This window comes from Saccopteryx bilineata, chromosome 2 (genome assembly GCF_036850765.1).
Source record: "Saccopteryx bilineata isolate mSacBil1 chromosome 2, mSacBil1_pri_phased_curated, whole genome shotgun sequence".
NCBI lineage: Eukaryota > Metazoa > Chordata > Mammalia > Chiroptera > Emballonuridae > Saccopteryx > Saccopteryx bilineata.
The window spans coordinates 343912029-343933804 of NC_089491.1; the positions used below are offsets into that span (position 1 = coordinate 343912029).

At 44.4% G+C, this 21776-nt stretch overlaps 1 protein-coding gene across 1 annotated transcript; it reads left to right on the forward strand.

Annotated features, from left to right (window-relative positions):
* Window positions 1-2622: 2622 nt before the first annotated feature.
* On the forward strand, window positions 2623-3567 carry OR6V1 (olfactory receptor family 6 subfamily V member 1). The gene has a single exon (XM_066255300.1). The coding sequence runs from the start codon at window positions 2623-2625 to the stop codon at window positions 3565-3567; it is 945 nt and encodes a 314-aa protein (XP_066111397.1).
* The last annotated feature ends 18209 nt before the right edge of the window (window positions 3568-21776 follow it).

A 21776-nucleotide genomic window follows, 5' to 3' on the forward strand; every position in this document is an offset into this window, starting at 1 on the left:
CACCCATAAAGATCTAACTCTGAGAGAAGGAACAGTGACCCATAGTTTAGTGGGGACCATCTTGTCTTCACCTCATCCCCACGGTGCGTATCTTCCCTCAGGAGTCAGAGACAAGCACTTCTGTCCGGTCAGTTCCTGGGATGTGTAAATCAGGAGGCCCTGCCTCTGAGAGCGAATATCTCCTTGTGAGCTTACTGTTTCAATTCCCCAGCTCCTATAGATGGCACTGGAGAATTCAGACAAGAAGGTGCTGAGGCCCGGGGTCTATATTCTCTGCTTCCCACATCTCAAATCCCCGGATCTGGGAGGGAGACAAAAATCTCCAAATGGACTCTGATCTAACCTGGTCATGCACCCCAGCTGCTGAAATCTTAGTCCAGCTTGGAAAATCCTGTGTGCTTTTATTTTTCTATCTGGTTTTCTTCAGCAATTCTAGGAGGAGGGAAAGGACCAGGAGGCAGGCACTGCCATGGACCAATCCTAAGCCATAGGCTGCTCAGCTTTATCTAGTCTCCACCCCTTTCTTCATTCAGATCTTTTCCTCCCATGCTACTTCCTCATAACCACCTTCTGAGGAGTCACGCAATGTCTCGAAACCCCCCGAGGACCCCTTCCTTCCCCACCCTTCCCACAGGGACCCCTCTGCTGCAGTCTAAGTCCCCATCCAGCAGAAGCTCAGCTCTAACCCTCAGCCAGAAGCCAAGGGCCTGGAGACAGAGTGGACAGGGAAAACCAAGCATGCTCATGCTTGGGAAGGTAGAGGCAGGAACAGCCTCTTTCCCCGCTGGTCTCTAGAAGGACTTCTTCCTCATGTTCCAGCCCCTGGACTTGGTGACACAGGGTAAGCCTTGACTTAAGGTGTCAGCATAAGGAGTGGAGACATCATAGCGTGTGGAGATACCCAGCCATAAACGTCACCCCGTTCCCACTAGGCAGAAGCCCCAGTCCACCCCTGCCGTCAACACGCTTATCAACGGCAATGGACCACGTGTCTCAGTCACTCATGTCACAGAGTGAACCCATTAGGCGGGAATCTCTAGATGTGAATTTTTTTATGTGAGCGGCACCAGAAGAGGACTCTGCTCAGTGGCTAAGGTAAATAGCTTAGATTTGTACGTGGGACAGACTCTTGTTTCTGCAACATGCACTTAAGGACTGGGCTTGAATTTGGTCAGTGCCGGGTGTCGCTTTTAGACCTATTGTTAAAGTTTGTCAGTGGGATGGGTGCCAAGCTGATGAAAGGACAGATCCTCCTCTTTAATTTGCAATGCCAACTGCAGGACAGGGACTCAGATGTAGCTGTTATGGGCCAGAGAGAGGGCCAGAGTTTATCTTAGACAATTGGAAGTTTTAAAATGTATCCTTTTAATGACCTCAAATTCCAAGGAACAGCATAAGGCCATGGAAATATCCCCCCTCCCCCACAGGTTGGCCCTAAAGCAGGTAGAGAAATGATGGGCAGGAAAATGTGAGTTCACTGGCAGCTGTGAGGAGAACAATGAGAACAGTGACGACAGTTGTGTGTCCAACCCACAGCACCAGCCATCACTGTGCTATATCCTGCACTCACTGAGTCCCTGCAGTGGCCCTAGAAGCCAACACTATTACTAGCTTCATTTTAGAGCTGAGGAAATGGAAGTTCAGACAGGGAAGTAACAGAGAGGAGCAGACTTCTATTCCACAACAAGCAAGTGTCAGATCAGACCGGAATGCAAACACAGGTTCAAGGTCATGCCCCCAACCACCAGGCGAGAGTGAGGGGAGGTGTGGTAACAAAGCAGCACCATTGGGCAGAATGCTGGTGACCTTCCAGTTGCTGGCAGAGCAGTTGCCTAGTCCTGAGGCTTCTCTTTGTGACCCCCTGCGTCCTCTCTGCCCTCTGTCTTTGCAAACAATACCATAAAACCTCCCTAAAGAAAGCTGGTTTCTTATTGGCACAAAACTCAGACTTCCCATTAATTGCATGTGAATAGCTGGACAATGTGAACGAGGAAGGGTCCTCCACAGAGAGACTACCCAGAAAGACTTGAAAAGGGGTCTTGGTGCACAAACTCTGGGTCAGGACACAGACCTCTGCCAGCACCAGCTCTCGGGGGCTTCTGGGTGACTCACTCTAATTCCCTCTCTTTCTCTTCCTGTGCCCTTCCCTCCCTATCTTTTCCTTTTCTGGTTTTCCCTCTCGCATGTTTGGTCTTCCTCTCCCACTTCTGTTTCTTCCTGTCTCCTGCTTGTCTGCTCCTGCCATGTCCAGGTCTGTTGTCTTCTTTAATCTGCTCTTCTCCAGTTTTCTCTCTCCTTGTCAATGCCTTTCCACACCTTTACTTCTGTGGCTCCCTCACTCTGTCCTATGATTCTCAAAGTCCCGTGTTGTTAGCTTTACCTTTGTCTCTCTGCCCTCCTGTCAATCACTGACCAACTACTTGCCTTTCTCCTTGTTCTCTTTCTGTTTCCATCTTCGTTTCAGAGTCAATGATTCTCTCTCCATCTATTTATAATATATATCTAGGTATATACATATGTATGCATCTATAATCTATCTATCTATCTGTCTATCATCTATCACTATCCCTGCCTCTCCATCTCTCCCTTGTCTCCTTTCCATGCAGGGCCAGCCCCCGGATCATGGCAAATCTGAGCCAGCCTTCCGAATTTGTCCTCCTGGGATTCTCGTCCTTGGGTGAGCTGCAGGTTCTGCTGTACGGGCCCTTCCTCATGCTTTATCTCCTTGCCCTCGTGGGAAACATTCTCATCATAGTCACAGTCATAGCTGACACCCACCTACAGACTCCCATGTATTTCTTCCTGGGCAATTTCTCTCTGCTGGAGATCCTGGTGACCATGACTGTGATGCCCAGGATGCTCTCAGACCTGCTGGGCCCCCACAGAGTCATCTCGTTCAGTGGCTGCCTGGCCCAGTTCTACTTCTACTTCTCCCTCGGGTCCGCCTGCTTCCTCATCCTGGCGGACATGGCCCTCGACCGCTTTGTGGCCATCTGCCGCCCACTGCACTATGGCACTGTGATGAGCTGGGCTGTGTGTGTCCGGCTGGCAGCGGCTGCCTGGGCAGCTCCCTTCCTGGCCATGGTACCCACTGTCCTCTCCCAGGCTCGCCTCAATTATTGCCATGGCAATGTCATTAACCACTTCTTCTGTGACAACACACCTCTGCTGCAGCTGTCCTGCTCAGACACCAGCCTGCTGGAATTCTGGGACTTCGTCATGGCCTTGGCCTTTGTCCTCAGCTCCTTCCTGGTGACCCTCATCTCCTATGGCTACATTGTGACCACCGTGCTGCGGATGCCCTCAGCCAGTGGCCGCCAGAAGGCTTTCTCCACGTGCGGGTCGCACCTGACCCTGGTCTTCATCGGCTACAGCAGCATCATCTTCCTGTACGTCAGGCCGGGCAAGGCCCACTCTGTGGACGTCAACAAGGCCGTAGCCTTGGTGACATCAGTCCTCACTCCCTTCCTCAACCCCTTTATCCTGACCCTCCGCAATGACACATTCAAGGTGGTGCTGCGGGGACGGATGCAGAGGCTGAGAGGCTTCCACAAGGCACTACAGTGAGCCCGAGCAGCCCAGCCAGGCTCAGTCAGGGGGTCCTGTGATGAGGCAGAGGGCCAGCTGGCTGGGAAAACCACTGTCCAGTTTCTTTAGATTGTTTTCCTCTGTGCCTGTTAGTAATAACCACAGTGAGCCCTCAGGACCCCTGCCTAGACCAAAGCTCTCCATGGGGGTGCTCCCCTGCCCCCTGGCAGCTGTAAGAACTCTGAAAGTAGTCCAGGGTCTGGAGAGCCCGGAGGGCTTTCCATTCAAGGTACAGCAGCCAGCTCATGCTCTCTGATTGAGATATCCAGCCCCAGTGTGTGTGTGTGTGTGTGTGTGTGTGTGTGTGTGTGTGTGCATGCGCATGCATGCGTGTACAATTCCTGAAAGCCGGTGAGGTTCAGCATCAGCTCCACTAAATGCACTTCCCTCGTCCAAATAAAATGTTTTAAATCTTCCACTCACTTTGTCTTTGGAACCATTCCATTCTCATAGCGTCCACTTATCCTGTATTTTCTTAAAGAGCCGCATTAAAAAATACTCTGCCAGATCCGTCCTGCAAACAGACTTTGATTTACCAGACTGCATTTCCCCACAAACTGTGACGACTTCACTTGTCAACAAAGCACTATTAGTGCCACTTACTTTAAGAAAACAATCCTACTAATTTACCGCAAATGTCAAGCTTTTAAAAAGTCTACTAAGTGGAAATAAACATGGCAGGGAATTGTGGGCTCATTTGGTAGATACAGTGTCTAGCTTTGGAAAAGTGGCTCACTTAGGGGTCCATTGATTCTCATGTGTACTCTGGTGTCTCCCCAGGCTAACCCCTTCCCAACTGACGTGCCCCTTTCTCTGGCTTTCGGAAAAGTGCATTTCTTTCTTGTTGAGATGCTCCTCACCCAAAGGAGAGTTTGCTTTGGGTGGAAAATCTTGTCTCCTCCATTTACACACTAGGGCAATGACTCTGCTGTTCGCTGTTGCACCAACTGATTTATTTTCTCTAATTAGTCTCTGCACACCACCTCAAGGAGTAAATATCTGTACAATAAATAAAAGAACGGTGAAGAAATAAAAAATAATTCTATGGTAGTACATACCTTAGCTCTCTCTCTCTTTCTCTCTGTGTATATATAAATACATATTTTTTCACACTTTACAAACCACTTTTACAAATGTTTTCCATTCAGTTTTATCCTCACAGTAATTCAATTGAATAAAGATTTGCTGATCGCTCTCCATGAGCACTGCCCTCCTTTTCAGCACTAACCATTAAAGACAAAGAGTCATGGACGCTAACCTGAGGTTTCTCCATCTGTGAGAGAGTGGAACTAGGGCAGTTAATTCTAACACATTTTTTTTAATTCTAACACATTTTGATAAGGTGTTTTGTTTTTTGTTTTTTATTACAAGTTCCACGAGAGCCCAGAAGGGAACTGCTGTGTCTGGACTGCAGCCCAGCAGTGCTTCTGAACCACGAATGGACAAGTTTGAGAGGGAAATAGAGAGGAAAACAGTTGGGCAGGACTGACAGTAGAATATGGTTCTTCAAGCTTATCACCTTTCCATACTCAGAAATCCTTCTTCCATCTGGATCAAAATTACATTCACTGAAAGTTAGGATCTCCAGGACTTGACACCACTGGACTCCTCTAGCCCCTTGATTAGCGTGTAGCCATCAAGTTCCATTCATTTTATAGGCTCATAATGGCAACAATTCTAGTTACTCCTTCACAACTGTGTTTAATATCCTTATTTGAAAGAAACTCATACCATTTCTAAAAGCAACTATAGAGTCAGTGCCACTTTTAAACACTTGTATTTTATCACAATAGTATCCATCAACACTTGAAGCATGACCAATAACACTTATATACCTGAGAAATATTTTTGTTTGGTACATACACAATGTTGTTAACTGTATGGAGGATTCATACTTTCTTTACTACAACACCATTTTCCCTAGGAGTTAGCAAGAACTGCTCTCATTCTTAGTCTACATAATGTGATTTGATAAAAGGTCATTGGACAATGGGCAACAGTGCTCCCCAGAAGTAGCTTACATGGCACATAATTGCGGGGGTGCAGAATACTTTAAATATAGGTAGAATAAGTGGTGGGATTTTAAAAAATTTATTATTTCACACATTTAATATTTAAATAAGAATAATAAAAGGGGCATACAAAACTAGATCATGTTATAAGAAAAAGTTTTAAAATATTAATGAAAAAATATTAAATAAGACTTAACAAAAAACAAGCAGTGGGATTTCATGACTCTAAAATGCCTGCTCCCCCAAAATATAAATAAATAAATAAATAAATAAATAAGTAAAATGCCTGCCCCATCTCCCCCGCCACCCCCCCACCTCCATTTGCCAGGCATCCCAGACCCAGAGATAGAGTGTTCTAGTAAGCAATCATTAGAAAGACAAGGTTTTAAATGGCTAACACAAGAATCCATTGTCACACATGTAAACAGCAATGGGAATCCAAAGAGTAGATTTATTGCTTCTAGTAGGGAGGACCAAGGAATACAAAACTAAGAGTATGAAAGCTTTGATGAGGGAAGACAAAGAAATCAAATCATTTTTCAAAAATAAGTCAGGCCTGGGTCCTGTAGTGGCCCTGCATACAGGGGACGTTTAGGAATCTGTTGAAGTGTAAAACCCTCTAAGGCCATGGTAGGGAATTTCAGTGTTGCTGATGGAGAACCACGTTCATATTAATTTAGTTCACCAATTCTCTTTGTTGTTGTTGGCTTGTCTTATTTTGTTTTTTAAATTTCTATTGAATTTATCAGGGTGGCATTGGTTAATAAAATTATATAGGAAAAAGGTGAAGAGATTAAGCAAAAAAACCCAAATAAACAATTCATCAATTCTTTAAGTTTTAAATCTTCTGATGTAAATATAATCCTTGTAATAATGCTTAACACATACTAAGGAAAGGTGATAAGATCCAGTGGTCTGCTCATAGATGTTTAACTCCTGGCTCTCCAGTTGTAGTATTTGCTGACTTGCAGCATTTGCCAATGTCCATGGTGTCAATACTCCCATCATTTCCAATCAAACTACCAGCATGATACCACTGAACTTAGACTTGCAAAGAGATGCTAAATAGTACACCATTATACAGTATTAACACTATACTTCTACAAGAGACACAAACAACTTCATAGCATAGATAAAGGTAACATGTAGTAAAATTATTAGGTGCGTCAAGTTTAATATAGACTATTTGATAATGTTTCTATTATTTATTTTAATAATGGCTATGCCTAATTCCTAAAAATTGAATAATCAGTTCTCAAGAGGGCCCCAGAAAGTCACAATGGCATTGTGTCTCTGGGTTTTCCCTTAGATCCTGTTACCTGTTGGAGCCTGCATCTTTGTTATTCTCCTTCCCTTAAGTAAGGTGTGTGCTGTGTCCTATGTAAGCTAACTTCATGGAGTTGTCCCTTAACAGAATTATTCCTTAGTTTTTTCTGACCTTACAAAACTGAAGGCAAAGAAATTTCAGCACTGGAGGGAAATGGTACCTCTTGTGATAACTGCCCTAGCCTGCAAAGATTTCCACATCAATGCCCACCATGCCCACTACAAGTTTTTGGAATCAGACAGGTCCTGGGATTTTGGTGAATGAAGTATCTTTCAGAGGACATTTACAATCTGCTTAGTGAAGGTATCCCTGACCACTCTCCAGATAGCCCCTTCATTAATTCCACCTCCTCGGCTTCTCCAAGGATCACACTTTGAGTAGCAAGGGGCCACAGGCAACTTTGTTGAGAAAGTCATGCCCGTGAGATGCTGGCTGTGATGGGGTGATTATTGTGGACATCCAAGGCAAGCTATCCCTTCCCCAAACTGACCACTCAGGGGTTCCGCTCCAGACAGAGCACTGAAAAACAGGCAATAGACTGCTCTAGGAGGTTGATTATGTTTAATTTTTTAAGAAGGGGATGTGGGGAGATGAGAGTAGCAGGAGGGAGTCTCTCAGGGGAAATCTGAGTGGATTTGTGCACTGATTATTTTAAGGGGAGAAGCCAAGGACAGTGTTTGCATATCAGAAGGAGATAATTGCTTCCCATTGAGTGCTGCAGTTTTTTTACAAAGTTTGCAAGGAGGGCAAGTAATTAGTCCCTTGGGAGGTGGAGGAGAGAAAGTTCTCGGAAAGAAAACTGTTGTCCCTGATGGCACGCTTTTGGAAAGGACCACAGATAGGAACTCATCTTTGGTCCTTTTTGTTTGTTTGTTTAGAAGTTTAATTGGAGATCAAGCTCCCTGGTAATAATAAGAGACTCACACCTCTAGGTTGTGCATGCTGGGACGTTTCCCCTCCCTTCACCTGCTTCCTTCACAGTCATGGCAAGGATTGAAGAGGCTTTCGGGCCTAACAACACGCATACGGTTAAGGCATTGCCACCTACTTCACAGTCATGGCTGTGGGGTGGCCCTCACACTGTGACCACCCACACAACATATTAGGACCAGGACCTCTCCTCTCGGTATCCCGGGAATAGAGCTAGCTTCAGAAGTAAGAGGAGGCTGGCATTTGCTCTTTGTTCTGCTTTGCTAATCCCAACCCGGTCCAGGTTCAATCCAGTGTAAGAAATCACACGCTGAACTTGTGCCTGCCCCCAGCATCTTCTCATGACTCCCCAACCACTCCCGGACTTCCCAGGGACACCTTCCCTCATCCTTCCTCCCACCCCACTGCCCACACCAGGCCCACTCCTTACCTCCTCCTCATCTGGCTTCCACCATCTCTGCTTCACTACTCAGGGCCCCTCATAACCTCCTGGCCAGGCTGCTCTCAGGAAACCCAACCTCGGAAGTCACGCCGTGACGTGGACCCGATTCTATGGGAGAAGAGACTGGCCCGTGCAGAGGGGAAGGCAGCCAGCATGGGGCAACGCTCCAGCCCTCCCTCCCTTCTCGAGTGCAGGAGAAGAGCAAAGTCTAGGCCTTGAACTTCGTGCCCTTTCTGTGTAAGGGGCCTTGGAAAGTGACCTCCAGAGAGTCATTTCTGTTTAAAGGCAAGACGTTTTGAGGGATCGGGAGGTGAGAGAGGGCAGGCAGCCGGGGTGTGAGCAGTGTTTCCACCCTACGTGTAATCCCAGACAAGGGGCTCCCAGATGGAGACTCCTAGTTTCTTCTGTTTGGGGGATACCAGCCCTCTCTGCCTTTCTCAAAGAACCTCCCGCTTTCAGAGCCCCACCTCAGACTCTGAGAAAAAAAAGGGGGGGGGGAAATATGACAAAGGAACACTTTAATGAAGATAGAATTCTAAAACTGTGAATATCAAAACCAAAGATTTAGTATCTCTTTGTCAGCAAGACCAGCTTCCCTGACTTCTCCAACAACCCAAGGATGAGCATCACCGCCAGGGCCTAAGGACTCAAAGCCGAACATAGTCCTTCTTCTCCCCTGCCCCTTGCTCTCTCTCATAGCAATGACACCTCCATCATGAGCTTCCCACAGACATTGTCTTGTCTGACTCTCTCAACAACCCATAAAGAGGCTGTTACCAGCATCTTCATGTCCCTTTAATGGCAGAGGAAGCCTTATTCTAGGGCACACATCTACTTAGTGGTACTTGGGTTTGGACCCCAAAAAGCAGAGAACAGGTGATATTTGACTCATGTAGGTTCTATAGCGTGTGACTTTGCATACACTCTACAATGACATACTAGTTCACCTTTCACAATGTCAAGTTCATTTGGCTGCTGATCTATGAACATTTCAAGTATCAGATTTACACTGTTCATAAAAATTAGGGGATATCTTATCACTTCACGTTCATTTTGAAATATCCCCTAATTTTTGTGAGCAGTATAGTATCCCCTGCCACTTAACAGTTTCAGTTTTTGTCCATGCAATTATTTAAATATTTAAATAAAAAATTAAATATTTTAAAATATTTAAATAAAAGTAAAAATAGAAAACTAAAAAGTGATGAGGCCTGTGATTACAAAAAAAAGTGTAAGTCTCAAATTATTAGGCATAGTAAGGGTGGGGCATCTTTAGTCTTAATTCAAAGCTCACTGAACTTAAACTGGTTGACTGCATGTTCAAATATAAAAGAACAAAATAAAATAACATTTTTATTTAACCCTAGAATGCATGATCTAACCAGGGATAGATAACATTTAATCCTGGAATGCTTGATCTTGATCTAACCAGGGATAGATCAGCTAGAAATAGTTTGAAAGTAGAGACTGTCTTTTGACTAAAGATTATAAACCATCCTTAGCCCAACCCCAAGAATCGGGATAGTCATTTTATTTCATCACAAAAAAAGAGGAGGTCTTCAATCTTGGCACTTAGCTTCTACTAGACTTAACTTAATTTTCTCTTTCTCCACCTTTCCTAAATTATATCCCTGCTGATACACTTCTCTTATTCCAGGACTCCTTGAACTTGCCTGATAGAACTGAAGAGGAACTTCTTGTTTTTCCATATTAGGTGTTTCATACATCCAAACGATTCCGTATGGTTACACTTAGATATCACATGCTGTGCACATACAATGAGACAGCTTTGAGTTGCACATAATAATGAACTTGCTGATTTTTTTCACGAGAAATCACACTTTGGAGTTCAGTGTTTATCATTACAATTCCCAACTTAGCTTCCCATTCTCCTTCCTTTTCTCCTTTATTCTCTATCCTCTTTTCAGAATTCTTCTGTTTTCCTGAAATGGAACAGATCTTCCCGTTCGAAAGTCTAGTTCACAGAGCATGCTCCCCATGTAGATGTGAGGCGCATATCCCAAGCTTAACGAACTTCTATTTGTGTAATAAATTTACATAAGAATTTGGGGGGGGGAGTAAAAACACAGTACATCTGTCTCAAAGATTGATCCCAGGATAAAGTCCCATGAACATGTGTTTTAGCTCTGAAACAAAAAAAATCTGGAGGCAGAATTCAAAGGAAGCATGAGTCATGCAAGGGAAGCGTGACTGGGACCCGGGATCTTTTACCCACCATGGTTGATCTGAGCTCCAGGCTGGAACACACATCACATGCCCTTCCTCCACTGTCCTCTGGGAAACAAAGGAACACAGCAGCAACAACAACAGATCAAGATGGGTTTTGGGTCCCTTGTTCATCCTCAAATCCAATCCACAAAACTCACTCGGGCTGAGGTTCCGTTATAACTGCCTCCTGATCAGCCCCGACCATCAGCACCCCTCAGCTGGGCTCCCATGCCGCCTACCACCAGAACCTCTGTTCCAAACCAAGCTCCCAGTTTACCCTGTTATCATGCCAGTTTCCTTCTCCTTGGAACTGCTGCTTAGTCATTTCCTCCCCCTGCAAGTGTTCATCACAGCCTCCCCCTCACCTTGCATCCTACACATAGAAGACCGCGTCAGTCTCCTTCTGCTATCATAAAAGTTCCAACCGCTTGTCTTGATCTTCCATGTAGGGCCCAGGGGCTTAGAGGACACAAGAGTCCAACCTGCTTTCACATCTGACAGAGGCTGACCGGAAAGAAGGCAACGCAATTAGCAGGAAAATACAAATTCACGAGAATTAATCAAGGAGCTAGTCTACTGTTGCTCTTAGCTATCTAGAAAATTAAATTACCCTGTAATAAGAATACAATTCTCATTAAGAATTTTCTTCATCCCAAGCAACCCACGGGCCCTCCTGAAGAGGCAGGACCCTGCAGCTCCTCACTCAGCTCTTAGTATCAGCCCACAGTACTTTCTCTAAAGCGATGAAGCATCATTATCCCCATACATTACACACCCCGACAGTGAGATTGCCGTGGAGGGGCCATGCCTCCCCAAAAGGCTGCTCAACACTTATTACAGCAAAATTATGTATGTCTGACTGCAGCTTCCCGGCAAATAATTTTATATTATTTAGGATATACACTTAGAAGCAAATGGAAAGTTCGAGAATGGAAGGCGAGAGCAGCTTTGGCTCATGAAATGTAGATCCAGACAAAGTACGAGTTATAGGATGAGAAGACTGCCACTGTTGACAAAATTCACAAATGTCTTATAAACATAAAGGGCCCGGTGGTTTCTACCCCTCCCTAACACATCTACCTCTTCTCATATAGGAGCTTAAGTCAAGATTAGTCGATAAATATCTTTCCAGGAACCTATATTCTCTCTCCTGCCTCCCTACCTTCCCTTCCACCTCTCAGAGTCCTCAGGCATTCTTTGTCACACATCAGGACTTCCGAGCTCTGATGGCATGCCTCTTTACCTCCTCTCTGTTGGCCTGAAACCACCCACACTGAGACCAGGATATATAAGAGGTGGTTAGTGTGTCAAACAAGAAAAATAAAATTTCTTTTAGAGATAACTTGTGCTTTTTCTGATCACCAAAAAATAGACATAAAAATCACCTGTTGTCCATCTACCAAAGAGATGTTGTCCATCTCACAGTTACCTATTTGGAGCCTCATAGGATTGTAATCAGATTGGAAGTGACAAAAAAAAATCGAATAATCGAAGCCCCTTGGATATGAGCAGAAGACCCTTGGAGAGGGCCAGGAAACTCCCCAGCTCTAACCTCATTCTCTACCTATTAATCAACTTCTTCCACAGCCTCAAATTTCAACACAGACCACGGCAGCTGACTCCCTCACATGTGTGTCCCTTCCTGCAGAAACCCAGACGGTCCAGGTTACAGAACGAGCCAATGGAGAAAGTAGGATGGGGCATGAGGCTCAATGCTAGCTCTGTGGCCGGTGCAGTGATCCCGGGCCAGCTGACCCTGACAGACAGCACCCTCATCCCCCACCTCACGGCCACTTGCATCTCTCCCTCTTGGGTTCAGAGCCATCCCCTCCCTGCTCAGTGAGGGTCATCTTCGTATTTCGCTCTGCCCTGCCCCATAACATGGCCATAAGATTAGAGACATAGGTAGTCATCTCTCCTCCCGCATCATCTGCCTGGTTAGAAAAATACTAGGAGAGTTACGTTTCCAGGGGTGCCCCCTCAGGAGTTTAGAGAAACATTTCCTTCTCTTTTGACAACGAGGGGGTGAGTTGGTTCCACCTAAGCTATTTCATGACTTGCAGTTACAAGGTTAATCCTCTGTCCCAAAGATCCAGGTCTCCCAGATTATCCAAAACCAACACTGGGACTAGCCCAGTGTTCTAAGTGACTTAGCCCAAGAATTTCTGGGCATAGGCCAGTAGCCGGATATTTACTCTGTGCTTAGACTTCACGGGACATCATATGGAAATGAGGCAAAGCAGAGGACACACAGTTCCAGAAAAGCACATATTCAGCACCCATGTATTGGAATTCCCAGACCCATGTGCAGAAAGGCACTTTAGAAACGCCAATACACAGACATATGGGCCGGCACATCAGACTGTGGTCGCTGGCACTCGGCTAACATGTGAGGTCACATGCACTTGGACTTGAACTTCATTTCCCACTCCCTGCCCCATGAATCATTATCAATAATTGCATAGTCCTATCTGAGGGGAACATGGTGAGCAGCTAAAGCTATCTGCTTCTTCCTTCTCTCTTCCTTAGTATCACCCTACACATCCTGGGATGTGGTGCCTTTGCCTGTGGGGAAGGAAGAGCACTTTCTTTAGCAGACGAGCTAGCCAGGCTCACGGCTCTGCTCTACCTCGTGGAAGAGGAGAGCTCCCCTCCTGGCATTGGACAAGCCCGTGTGGGTGAACTCACACAGTGATGCCAGAGGCAGGGCACAAACATTCTGACGATGAGCAAGTTTTTTCTCAAATTGTCATCAGTGCTGCTTCAGAAACGCTGGCCTCCACGCAGGGCTGAGAACCCTAATTCAGTACACCTCTACCTTTCCCTCTTCTCCTCATACCACTCTGCCTGCCAGAGGTCATCCCGGTCACTCTGCGGCTTCCTGAGATCAGTGGTTGCTACAATGACAGTAGGCATGCTAACCTGGCCTCTCCTTCCACCCCTCTCCAAGGGACCTTAGAGCTCCAGGAAGTTCGCCTGACTCCATGGCACTCACATGCCTACACCTTCAGCTGAGCCGTACCCAGGATGATCTCAAATGGAACTTGGACAATATCCTCAGATACCCTTGCTTTTCCTCAGAGACCTAGTAAGTTGGGTAGTTCCAGACAGGCTGCTGCTGCTGCTCGGACCAACCCCCGCCCCCCATTCCCCGCCCATGTCTCATTTTCTCCACCTGCTACAACTGGTTGTCTACAGTCTAGTCCGAAGTCCAGGCTGGAGGAAAAGAGCATCAGGGTTCAGAACTCATAGTTCCTCACAGGTGGCCCAGCCAGAGCTGAGTGTGAGTCAGATTGCAAAGTTGTCGAAGTTAGAGTTCCTCTTGTCCTCTCAGATCTCCTGATCACATTCATCCATCTATATCCCATGAAGAATTCTAAGCTCTACTCTGTGCCAGAAACTGGAGAGAGAGAAAATATTAACATAGACCTTGGACCTCAATGAGCTCAAAGCACAACATGAACCTCTGAGCTCACATTCTGATGTGTCATTTGCATACTCATTATGAGTATTCATTTTCCTTATTAATCATATCAGCCTCATCAGCTACTTTTCTTTCTATTCATTAATCTTGAAAATTGTTCTTACTCTTAATAATCCCCATCAACTTGACATTTACTATTTGGACAGAGTAGCCAGTTCAGCAAGAAGATTCAAGACCCCAGGATGGAGCTCTCCAGAAAAAAACAACAACGTTTCCGTGGCTATATGACGTGTAAAGATATGTGGTAAGAATTAAAAATGGTTATATAGAAGTTCACACAAGTGGAAAAAAATATATTGCTTTTATTTTGCAAAATGCAACATCTACACCAAAAAGAAGGGTGGTGGTCTGTAAGCAACCATTCACCAATAGAACTGGAGCCCCCAAGACCTAACAGGCAATGTGTCTGGAGTATAATCCTTGCAGACACCACAGGCAGGAAACAGGGTTGAAGTGAGAGGGCCGGGAGCTTGGATCAGGGCAGTGCCAGACTGTCAAATGGAAATTCAACAAAGATTGTTGGCAGGAGACTGGCGGTCAAACAGAGGTGAAATGAGATCTAGCTGACATAATTGGAAGAGTCTTTGTACTTAATTAAAGATAATACAACATGGGGGAAAAAAATGTTTCACATGATTGAAGTGGCTGAAATGGCAAGCAAGTCAAGACAGGTGGATTAAATCAACTTCTGAAACAAGGACATTATTTAGTCTATGAAACCAGAAAGAACGATCCATATCCTGTCCCGGGACACATTTATGGCATGTGCCACTGTGCAGATCCTGTTGACTTTCCTGTAAAACAGAATCGGCCGCAAAAGGCATCTTGAAAGGTTAAGAAGATGTGTTGGGAACCCTCACCAACTGGCGTGAAAAGGCTCGCAAAGCACCACTTCCTCTGTCCCTCTAGGACCCCTACCCCCAGGGCACCGCTTGTGCAGTCTCCTGGCTTAGCTGAGCTGCCAGGTTAGGCAGTATTAGCCCTGAAGTCTAGAAGCAGAGTTGGGCCACAAAAATAACACTGTGATTTTAGATGGTGAGAGGCAGCATAGAGTAACGAGATTAGGATGGCTTTTGAAATGAGAGAGATCTAGACATTAATTTAGTCTAGCCACTCGCTACTTATGGCATTTTGGAAAAATTAAATTATAACATTGGTTTAATAAAATATACCTCACAGGGAGTTTTGTGAGACAAAGATATAACCATATAAAAATGCCAAGCTCATGCCAACCTGTAAGGAAGGGAGCTTCCCATCTTCTCCCAGAGTGGCCCGGTTCCGTGTGTGTGTGTGTGTGTGTGTGTGTGTGTGTGTGTGAATGTGTGTGTGTGTGTGTGTGTGTGTGTGTGTGTGTGTGTGTGTTCAGAGGACCCTCTGGCTTAGAATCTCAATCAGGAACAGAAGCCTTCTCTTCTTCCTCATCCTTCCTCAGTAGCTATATTTTAACTGGGTGCTGAGCTCTGATTCCAAAGCCAGACTGACTCAACTTCTCTACCTCCCCAGACTCCCAGCTCAGAAACACGCTGGTGGCTTCCATTCCACTGTGGAAATGGGGCTGGAGCTTGTTTCTTTCTAATTCTGGAGACAGATGGAGCTATCTCTCCACCTCTGAGATATGCTGCTCCAAAGGCCTCCCTCTGCCTGGTTTGGATAACTGGTCAAAACTGACCCCCTTCCCCAATCCCGGCCAAAGTCCCTGCTCCATCAGCCCCTCCTCCTTTTGTCTCTCAGTCTTCACCTCTGTCCCCTATTTTCACTTTTTTCCACGTACAATGAGCTCTGGGGCAGCCACAAGTCTCCAAGGACAGAATCTCCCTGGAGAGGGTCAGCAGGTTACTGGAATGGGGAGTTAGAAGGAATCCTTTACAAATGTAAACTCACCGCATAAATCTGTGAAAGGGAAGGAATTCTTGGAGCTCCCAAAAAAGGGGAGCCTCGAACTAGAGAATCTCAATTCTCCATCTGCTTATTTGGAGCTAAAAGCAATTGAGGCCCTGCAGGCTCAAGAAAAACTTCTGTCCCCTGTCCCTTAACTATCAGGAGGAATTCAAAGTAGGGGCCTTGCCCATAATAAGAGATTATCATAAATAGCCTCTCTTTACCTATTGACAGGCAAACTTCTGTTTACTAAACCTCTGTCCTTCTTATTATCCTGCAAGGACCTTTTGAGACATCCTAAGGCACCGTACCAGAGCCCTAGCTCAGCATAGCCCATAAGCACATTTTCTCTCTTTGAACCTCTCATGTATACCGGGACTCTGACTCTCCCATGTAGATGGGGTTCCCACAATACATATGTATTACAGTCAGCTTTTTTCTTATTAATCTATCTCATATCTATTTGATTATTAGGTGAGATGACAAAACCTTGAGGGTAGAGGAACGTATCTTCCTCCTCTCCATCATCTTCTCAGCCAGAGATACCTCTCACCCCAACCTCAGCCATTTCGGGCTGGGAGTGGGGGGTTGCTGACCCCCTCCCCCAAGCATGAATCTGAAGGAGCAGTGAGCCAGGGCCTAAAGGGATCTTAGCTACAGGGTGTATAGAATTTTCAGCCAATAGTACCAGAAAATGTTCGAAAACTGCTGCATCATATAGAATTTTTAAGGTTTGTCCATTCTTCCCAAACTGAGAAAATTACTTCAAGAAATTTAAATTCTGGAAAGTGTTTATTCACTCATTTATTTTATTCCTCCAACAAATACTTATTGATTGCCTGCTATTTGGCAGCTACTGTTCTGTGCCTTTTGGATAAAGAAGAAAATGAGAGAGAGACATTCCTTGCCCTCTAAGACTTACACATCGGAGGGACATGCAAATCACATGGAAATATACAGTAAAATGCTGCAAAGAGAAATAAAGTGAGGCAAAGGTCTAGAAAGTCTGAAAGTGATCATTAAAACCAGGTTATGATAGAAGAGCTCCCTGTCAAGGAAACATCTCAGCAGAGTGGGCCAGCTATCCATATGGCCATGGTGGAGGTTGCCATGCAGAGGGAACCACAGTGCAAACACCCTGAGGCAGAAGTTTGCTCTGCTGAGTTTAAAGGGAGAAAGAAGGCCAAGGCAAATGAAGCAGGATAAGGGAGAGGAACAAAGATAGAAATCAGGACATTTTGTAGTGACCAGGTCTCCTGGAATGTCCTAGGATCAGTGTTTTTCAACCACTGGTCTGTGGACCAGCCTGCCAGAAATTTTGTGCTGGTCCGTGAAAGAGTTAACCACCCTGATGTTGTGTGAAGATTATAAACCTGATGATCTTAGTTGAATCTGCTTATGCTCAGGGTGATTTCTGCCTTAGTGGTCCCCAAAATAATTCCCCTATTTTCACCGGTCCCCAAATGCAAAACAGTTGAAAACTACTGTCTCAGACCATGGTAGGGAAGGGGCATTGACATTTATTCCACATATAATGGGAAGCCATCAAAGAGGGGTTGGTTCTGTTTTACTTTTAGAGTAGGAGGTACAAAATCTCATTGATTTTTCTTTTAAAGTATCGCACTCTGGTTCCTATCCACAGACTAGAAAATGTGAGGACAAAAATGGAAGCAAGAAGAATGGTTAGGAAAAGTTTCATTAGTCCAGGTGACAGCTGCTTGGAGTTTGACTAAGAGGGAGACATTAGAAATGGAAAATATGGCATTCTAGATATTTTTAAGGTAAAAACAGCATTTGCTGGTGGACTGAATGAATGGAAATTGGAAGAGAAAGACCAGTATCACTGATGACCCCAAAGTTTTGACCTGAGCAGCTGGGTTCTTGGGGAAGTCATTTACTGAAATGTACGGCATGCTGTAGGAGGAGCAGTTTGGGAATTTGGGCCATCAGGGTTGATCCAATGTGTTACATTTGTGTATCTTGACGCCCAGTGAAGCTGTTACATAGGCAGTTAAATGCCAAGTCTGGAATTTAGGGGAAAGGTTGGGGCTGGAGATAAAATTTGAAAGTTATTACCATATAAAAGCATTATGATGGGTAAGCCCAGTGGGTGACAGTCATCCAACATTTAATGGTTAAGGACAGGATCCACAAAGGAGACAGGCTTGTTATAACCATGCATGGCATAAGAACAACACAATATAATGTAACGGGAAAAAACACTGTTGTTTTTAATAACTCTTAATGTTGGTAAGAATGTGGGAAAACTGGCAATGCCACACCTGCTAGAGGAGGTGTCATTTTGGAACAAAAACTTTTTACCTGCTGATTCTACTTCCAGAAATAGTGAGTTACTTATTCTTTCATTCATCTAATGTTTATTGAGACTCTTCCACCCATTGATGGCATGTCAGGATCTCCTACAGCGCTTTATAAATATACCAAATTCCTATGTCATTCTATCAAGCCTCTGACTCAAAATCTATGGCTGTGGAGTCTAGCAGTTGGTTTTACTTGTAAAGCTACACCAGAGATTTGGATACAGCCAGCCCCACACTGGCCTACCGGCCATAGCAGTCACCGGCCTCCACTTGGGGCTGCAAACAGTCCGCCAGACTTGGGTTCTTCTGGATCTCAGCCCCTCATACTTCTTCCTTCTTGAAGCCTGAGCATTTCTAATTTCACCTCTACCCACCCCTCCATGACTTATTTACACCCTGACCTTATGCTCCAGGCTCACTCACTGGGTACTCTCCAGGTTCCCATCCCCATGGCGAATATAGCCCTTCAGTTTTTGTCCCTCCATAAATGAGGCGCCTTAGTGTAACTCAGGGTGAGGAGTACAGCCTTTGCAACCTCAAGCACTAAAATCTCTACTGACTGGTTGATTAGCAATGTGGCTACCTAAGAACATCTCTGTAAAGTGGAAGGGTGGCTAACCACTAAACTGTACCTAAATCCAATAAAAATAAGATTGACAGAAAATGAACATTGACAGTGACGTCAGCTTTGAAGTACCATGTCACTGAGAGATGATGAAAAAATAATAACTTGAGAGGAATCTGAAGATTGCAAAATGACAGACATAGGCAATATGGCCCCAAGGAAGGAGACTGTCAGGCAGTCCAAGACTATGTGATCTCTGGCAAGGAGTAGTCCAGGGCTGATGTAACTACCTGCCTATTCTTGCATCACCAACCCAACAGGAATATCGTCTGAACAGGAGCCATCACTATTCCAGCGACAGGTCAAGAAGACTTAAAATTATCCTGAACCCAAATGCAGCCTTTGGAAGTTTAAATTCCTCCCGAATAATTGAAGAGGGGACATGTGGGAGGAGACAGTACCCTATTCTCACACAGTGCCAGACATGGCATGTCCTGCAATGTCAGTGTCACTCAGAAAAATGTAAATCCTTGAAATAAAACAGTATTTAGTCAATAGTTATGTGGATATATTTTGTGTGGATCAGGCCGAATTGAGAATGATGGTCTATTCTCTCCCAGAAAACTTATAACAAGAAAAATCTGGCAAATTCTATTAAAATGTTCACAGAAGCACAAATTTCTACTGTCAAATAAGCAAAGACTCCAGATTTTGTTACCTAGGGACATCTCTGCATCATTCAGGCCTACAAACTCCTCCCCAGTTGAGAATCTACAACAACAAACACTATCACCCGTTACACGACCCAGACTCCATTCCAACCACTAATAAATACAGTGTGTCCAAAAAGTCATGGTGCACTTCTGACTGGTCTCAGGAAACAACAAAAGACGATTGAAATGTGAAATCTGCACCAAATAAAAGAAAAACCCTCCCAGTTTCTGCAGGGTGATGTGGCAGCATGTGCACATGTGCAGATGATGATGTAACACCGTGTATACAGCGGAGCAGCCCGCAGCCATGACAGTCAAGATGTGGACGGTACAGAGGAAAATTCAGTGTGTTGTTCTGTGGCTCGCTAAATCCGTGACCAAAGTGCAACGTGAATATTGGCACGTTTATAATGAAGAGCCACCACATAGGAATAACATTACTCGGTAGGATAAGCAGTTGAAGGAAATCAGCAGCAGTTTAGTGGAGAAACCCGTTCTGGTAGGCCATCAGTCAGTGACGAGTCTGTAGACACTATACGGGATAGCTACCTAAGGAGCCTAAAAAATCTGTGCATGAGCCCACATCGAACTGCACTAAATAGGTATGAAACTGGGAGAGTTTTCTTTTTATTTGGTGCAGATTTCACATTTCTATCATCTTTTGTTGCTTTCATGTGACTGGTCAAAAGTGTACCATGACTTTACGGACACACTGTATTTAACCAAACACCCAAATCTGAGAAAAGCTCCAAAGACCTTTTTCCATAATAACTATTCTGGTTCCAACTTGAGATAAATTTCCCTGATATACTTTCTTCATGAAAGGTATGGTACATCCATATGACGAAACCACCTGCTTCTATTCAAAATAGTAATAAGTACCATTTTTGAGCACTTAAGATGAAAGGCAAAAAAATAAAGAATCACACTACAAGTTTGAGGCAGAGCTAGGTTTTGAACTCAACTCTATCTCATTTCAAGACATGTGTTCTTGGCTATTCTGCTACTTGGTCTACTCCCAATGAATAAGAATATATAATAACATGAAAAAGACATAAAGGTATTTCACAATTAGGTGCATAAAATAGGTAAGAAGCTTATGATAATGGCATCATTATCATTAGTCTTTGGGTAAATACAAATTACAATCTGTAGTGGGATTCAACTATTTCATATTCCAAAATAGCTAAGAAAAAAATCTTGCTGAAACAGAGTGCTGATGAGGGTGTGGACCAACTGGACTTCACACACACCACTGGTGGGATGAATATTGAAGAACTTTTTCGACAATAGCTAAAGCCGAGCACCCAAATGTCCTATGAACCAGGTAGCTCATGACCAGTCAATTCAATTTCCAGATACAGTCATTGCTGTTATAACACTTGTTTTGAAAACTCAAATTTGTTTCAGTTGATGGATTTATTTGAAAACAATTGGAGCATAATGAGAATTTCACATTTCCTTATGGACAATTTCGCCATCAAGTAACACAATATAAAGTAGAAACTGTACCCTGATGAATCAATCCATACAGGAACACACAGCACACTCTTGCATATCTCAAATATCTACCAGCTACCCCGGTTCACTGTGCAGGTTACCTGAAAGGTAATATTTTATAATCCCTTTGTATTTGCAAACTTTCTATATAAACAAACATACCCTTAACATCCCAAACATATCTGAGTGTCCTGGCTCAAAATGCCAAGCAGTACAAACAAAAGACAGTACTATTTATATGTGAGGGCCTTAAACAGAAATCACCAAATTCTGAGGAAGTGGCTCCCTTTAGTGCTACTGGTGGCTGGTTTACTGAATTCAAGAATCACTATAATTTCCAAAGCCTTCAGCTCTCAGGCAAAACCACGACAGCTGACGGAAAGCCACAGAAGAATCCCCAGCCGTGATGTTAAAGTTCACTGTAGAAGAAGTCTATTGGATCAAAATTTGCAAATTTGATAAAACAGACATCTATTACAAACCTTGAAGGACCTACAATTCAAAGGGAGAAAAAGAAAAGGAAAGAAAGGAAAGGAATTAAAAGAAAAGATAAGAAAAGAAAAGAAAAGAAATCATGCCCAAGGATGTAAGGTTTGTGAAAGATCAGGGGCCAACACCAAAGCAAGACACCACAGCTGGTGTGACAACTTTCCTTCGGATTTCAGATAAACCTCCTCCTGCCATCTCACAATAACTCACAAGAGCCACCCCCTCTGACACCCACTTCCACAAGCAAAGGCTGTATCTTTTCCAAGGTAAAGTGTTACACTTATTACAGTGTTACATA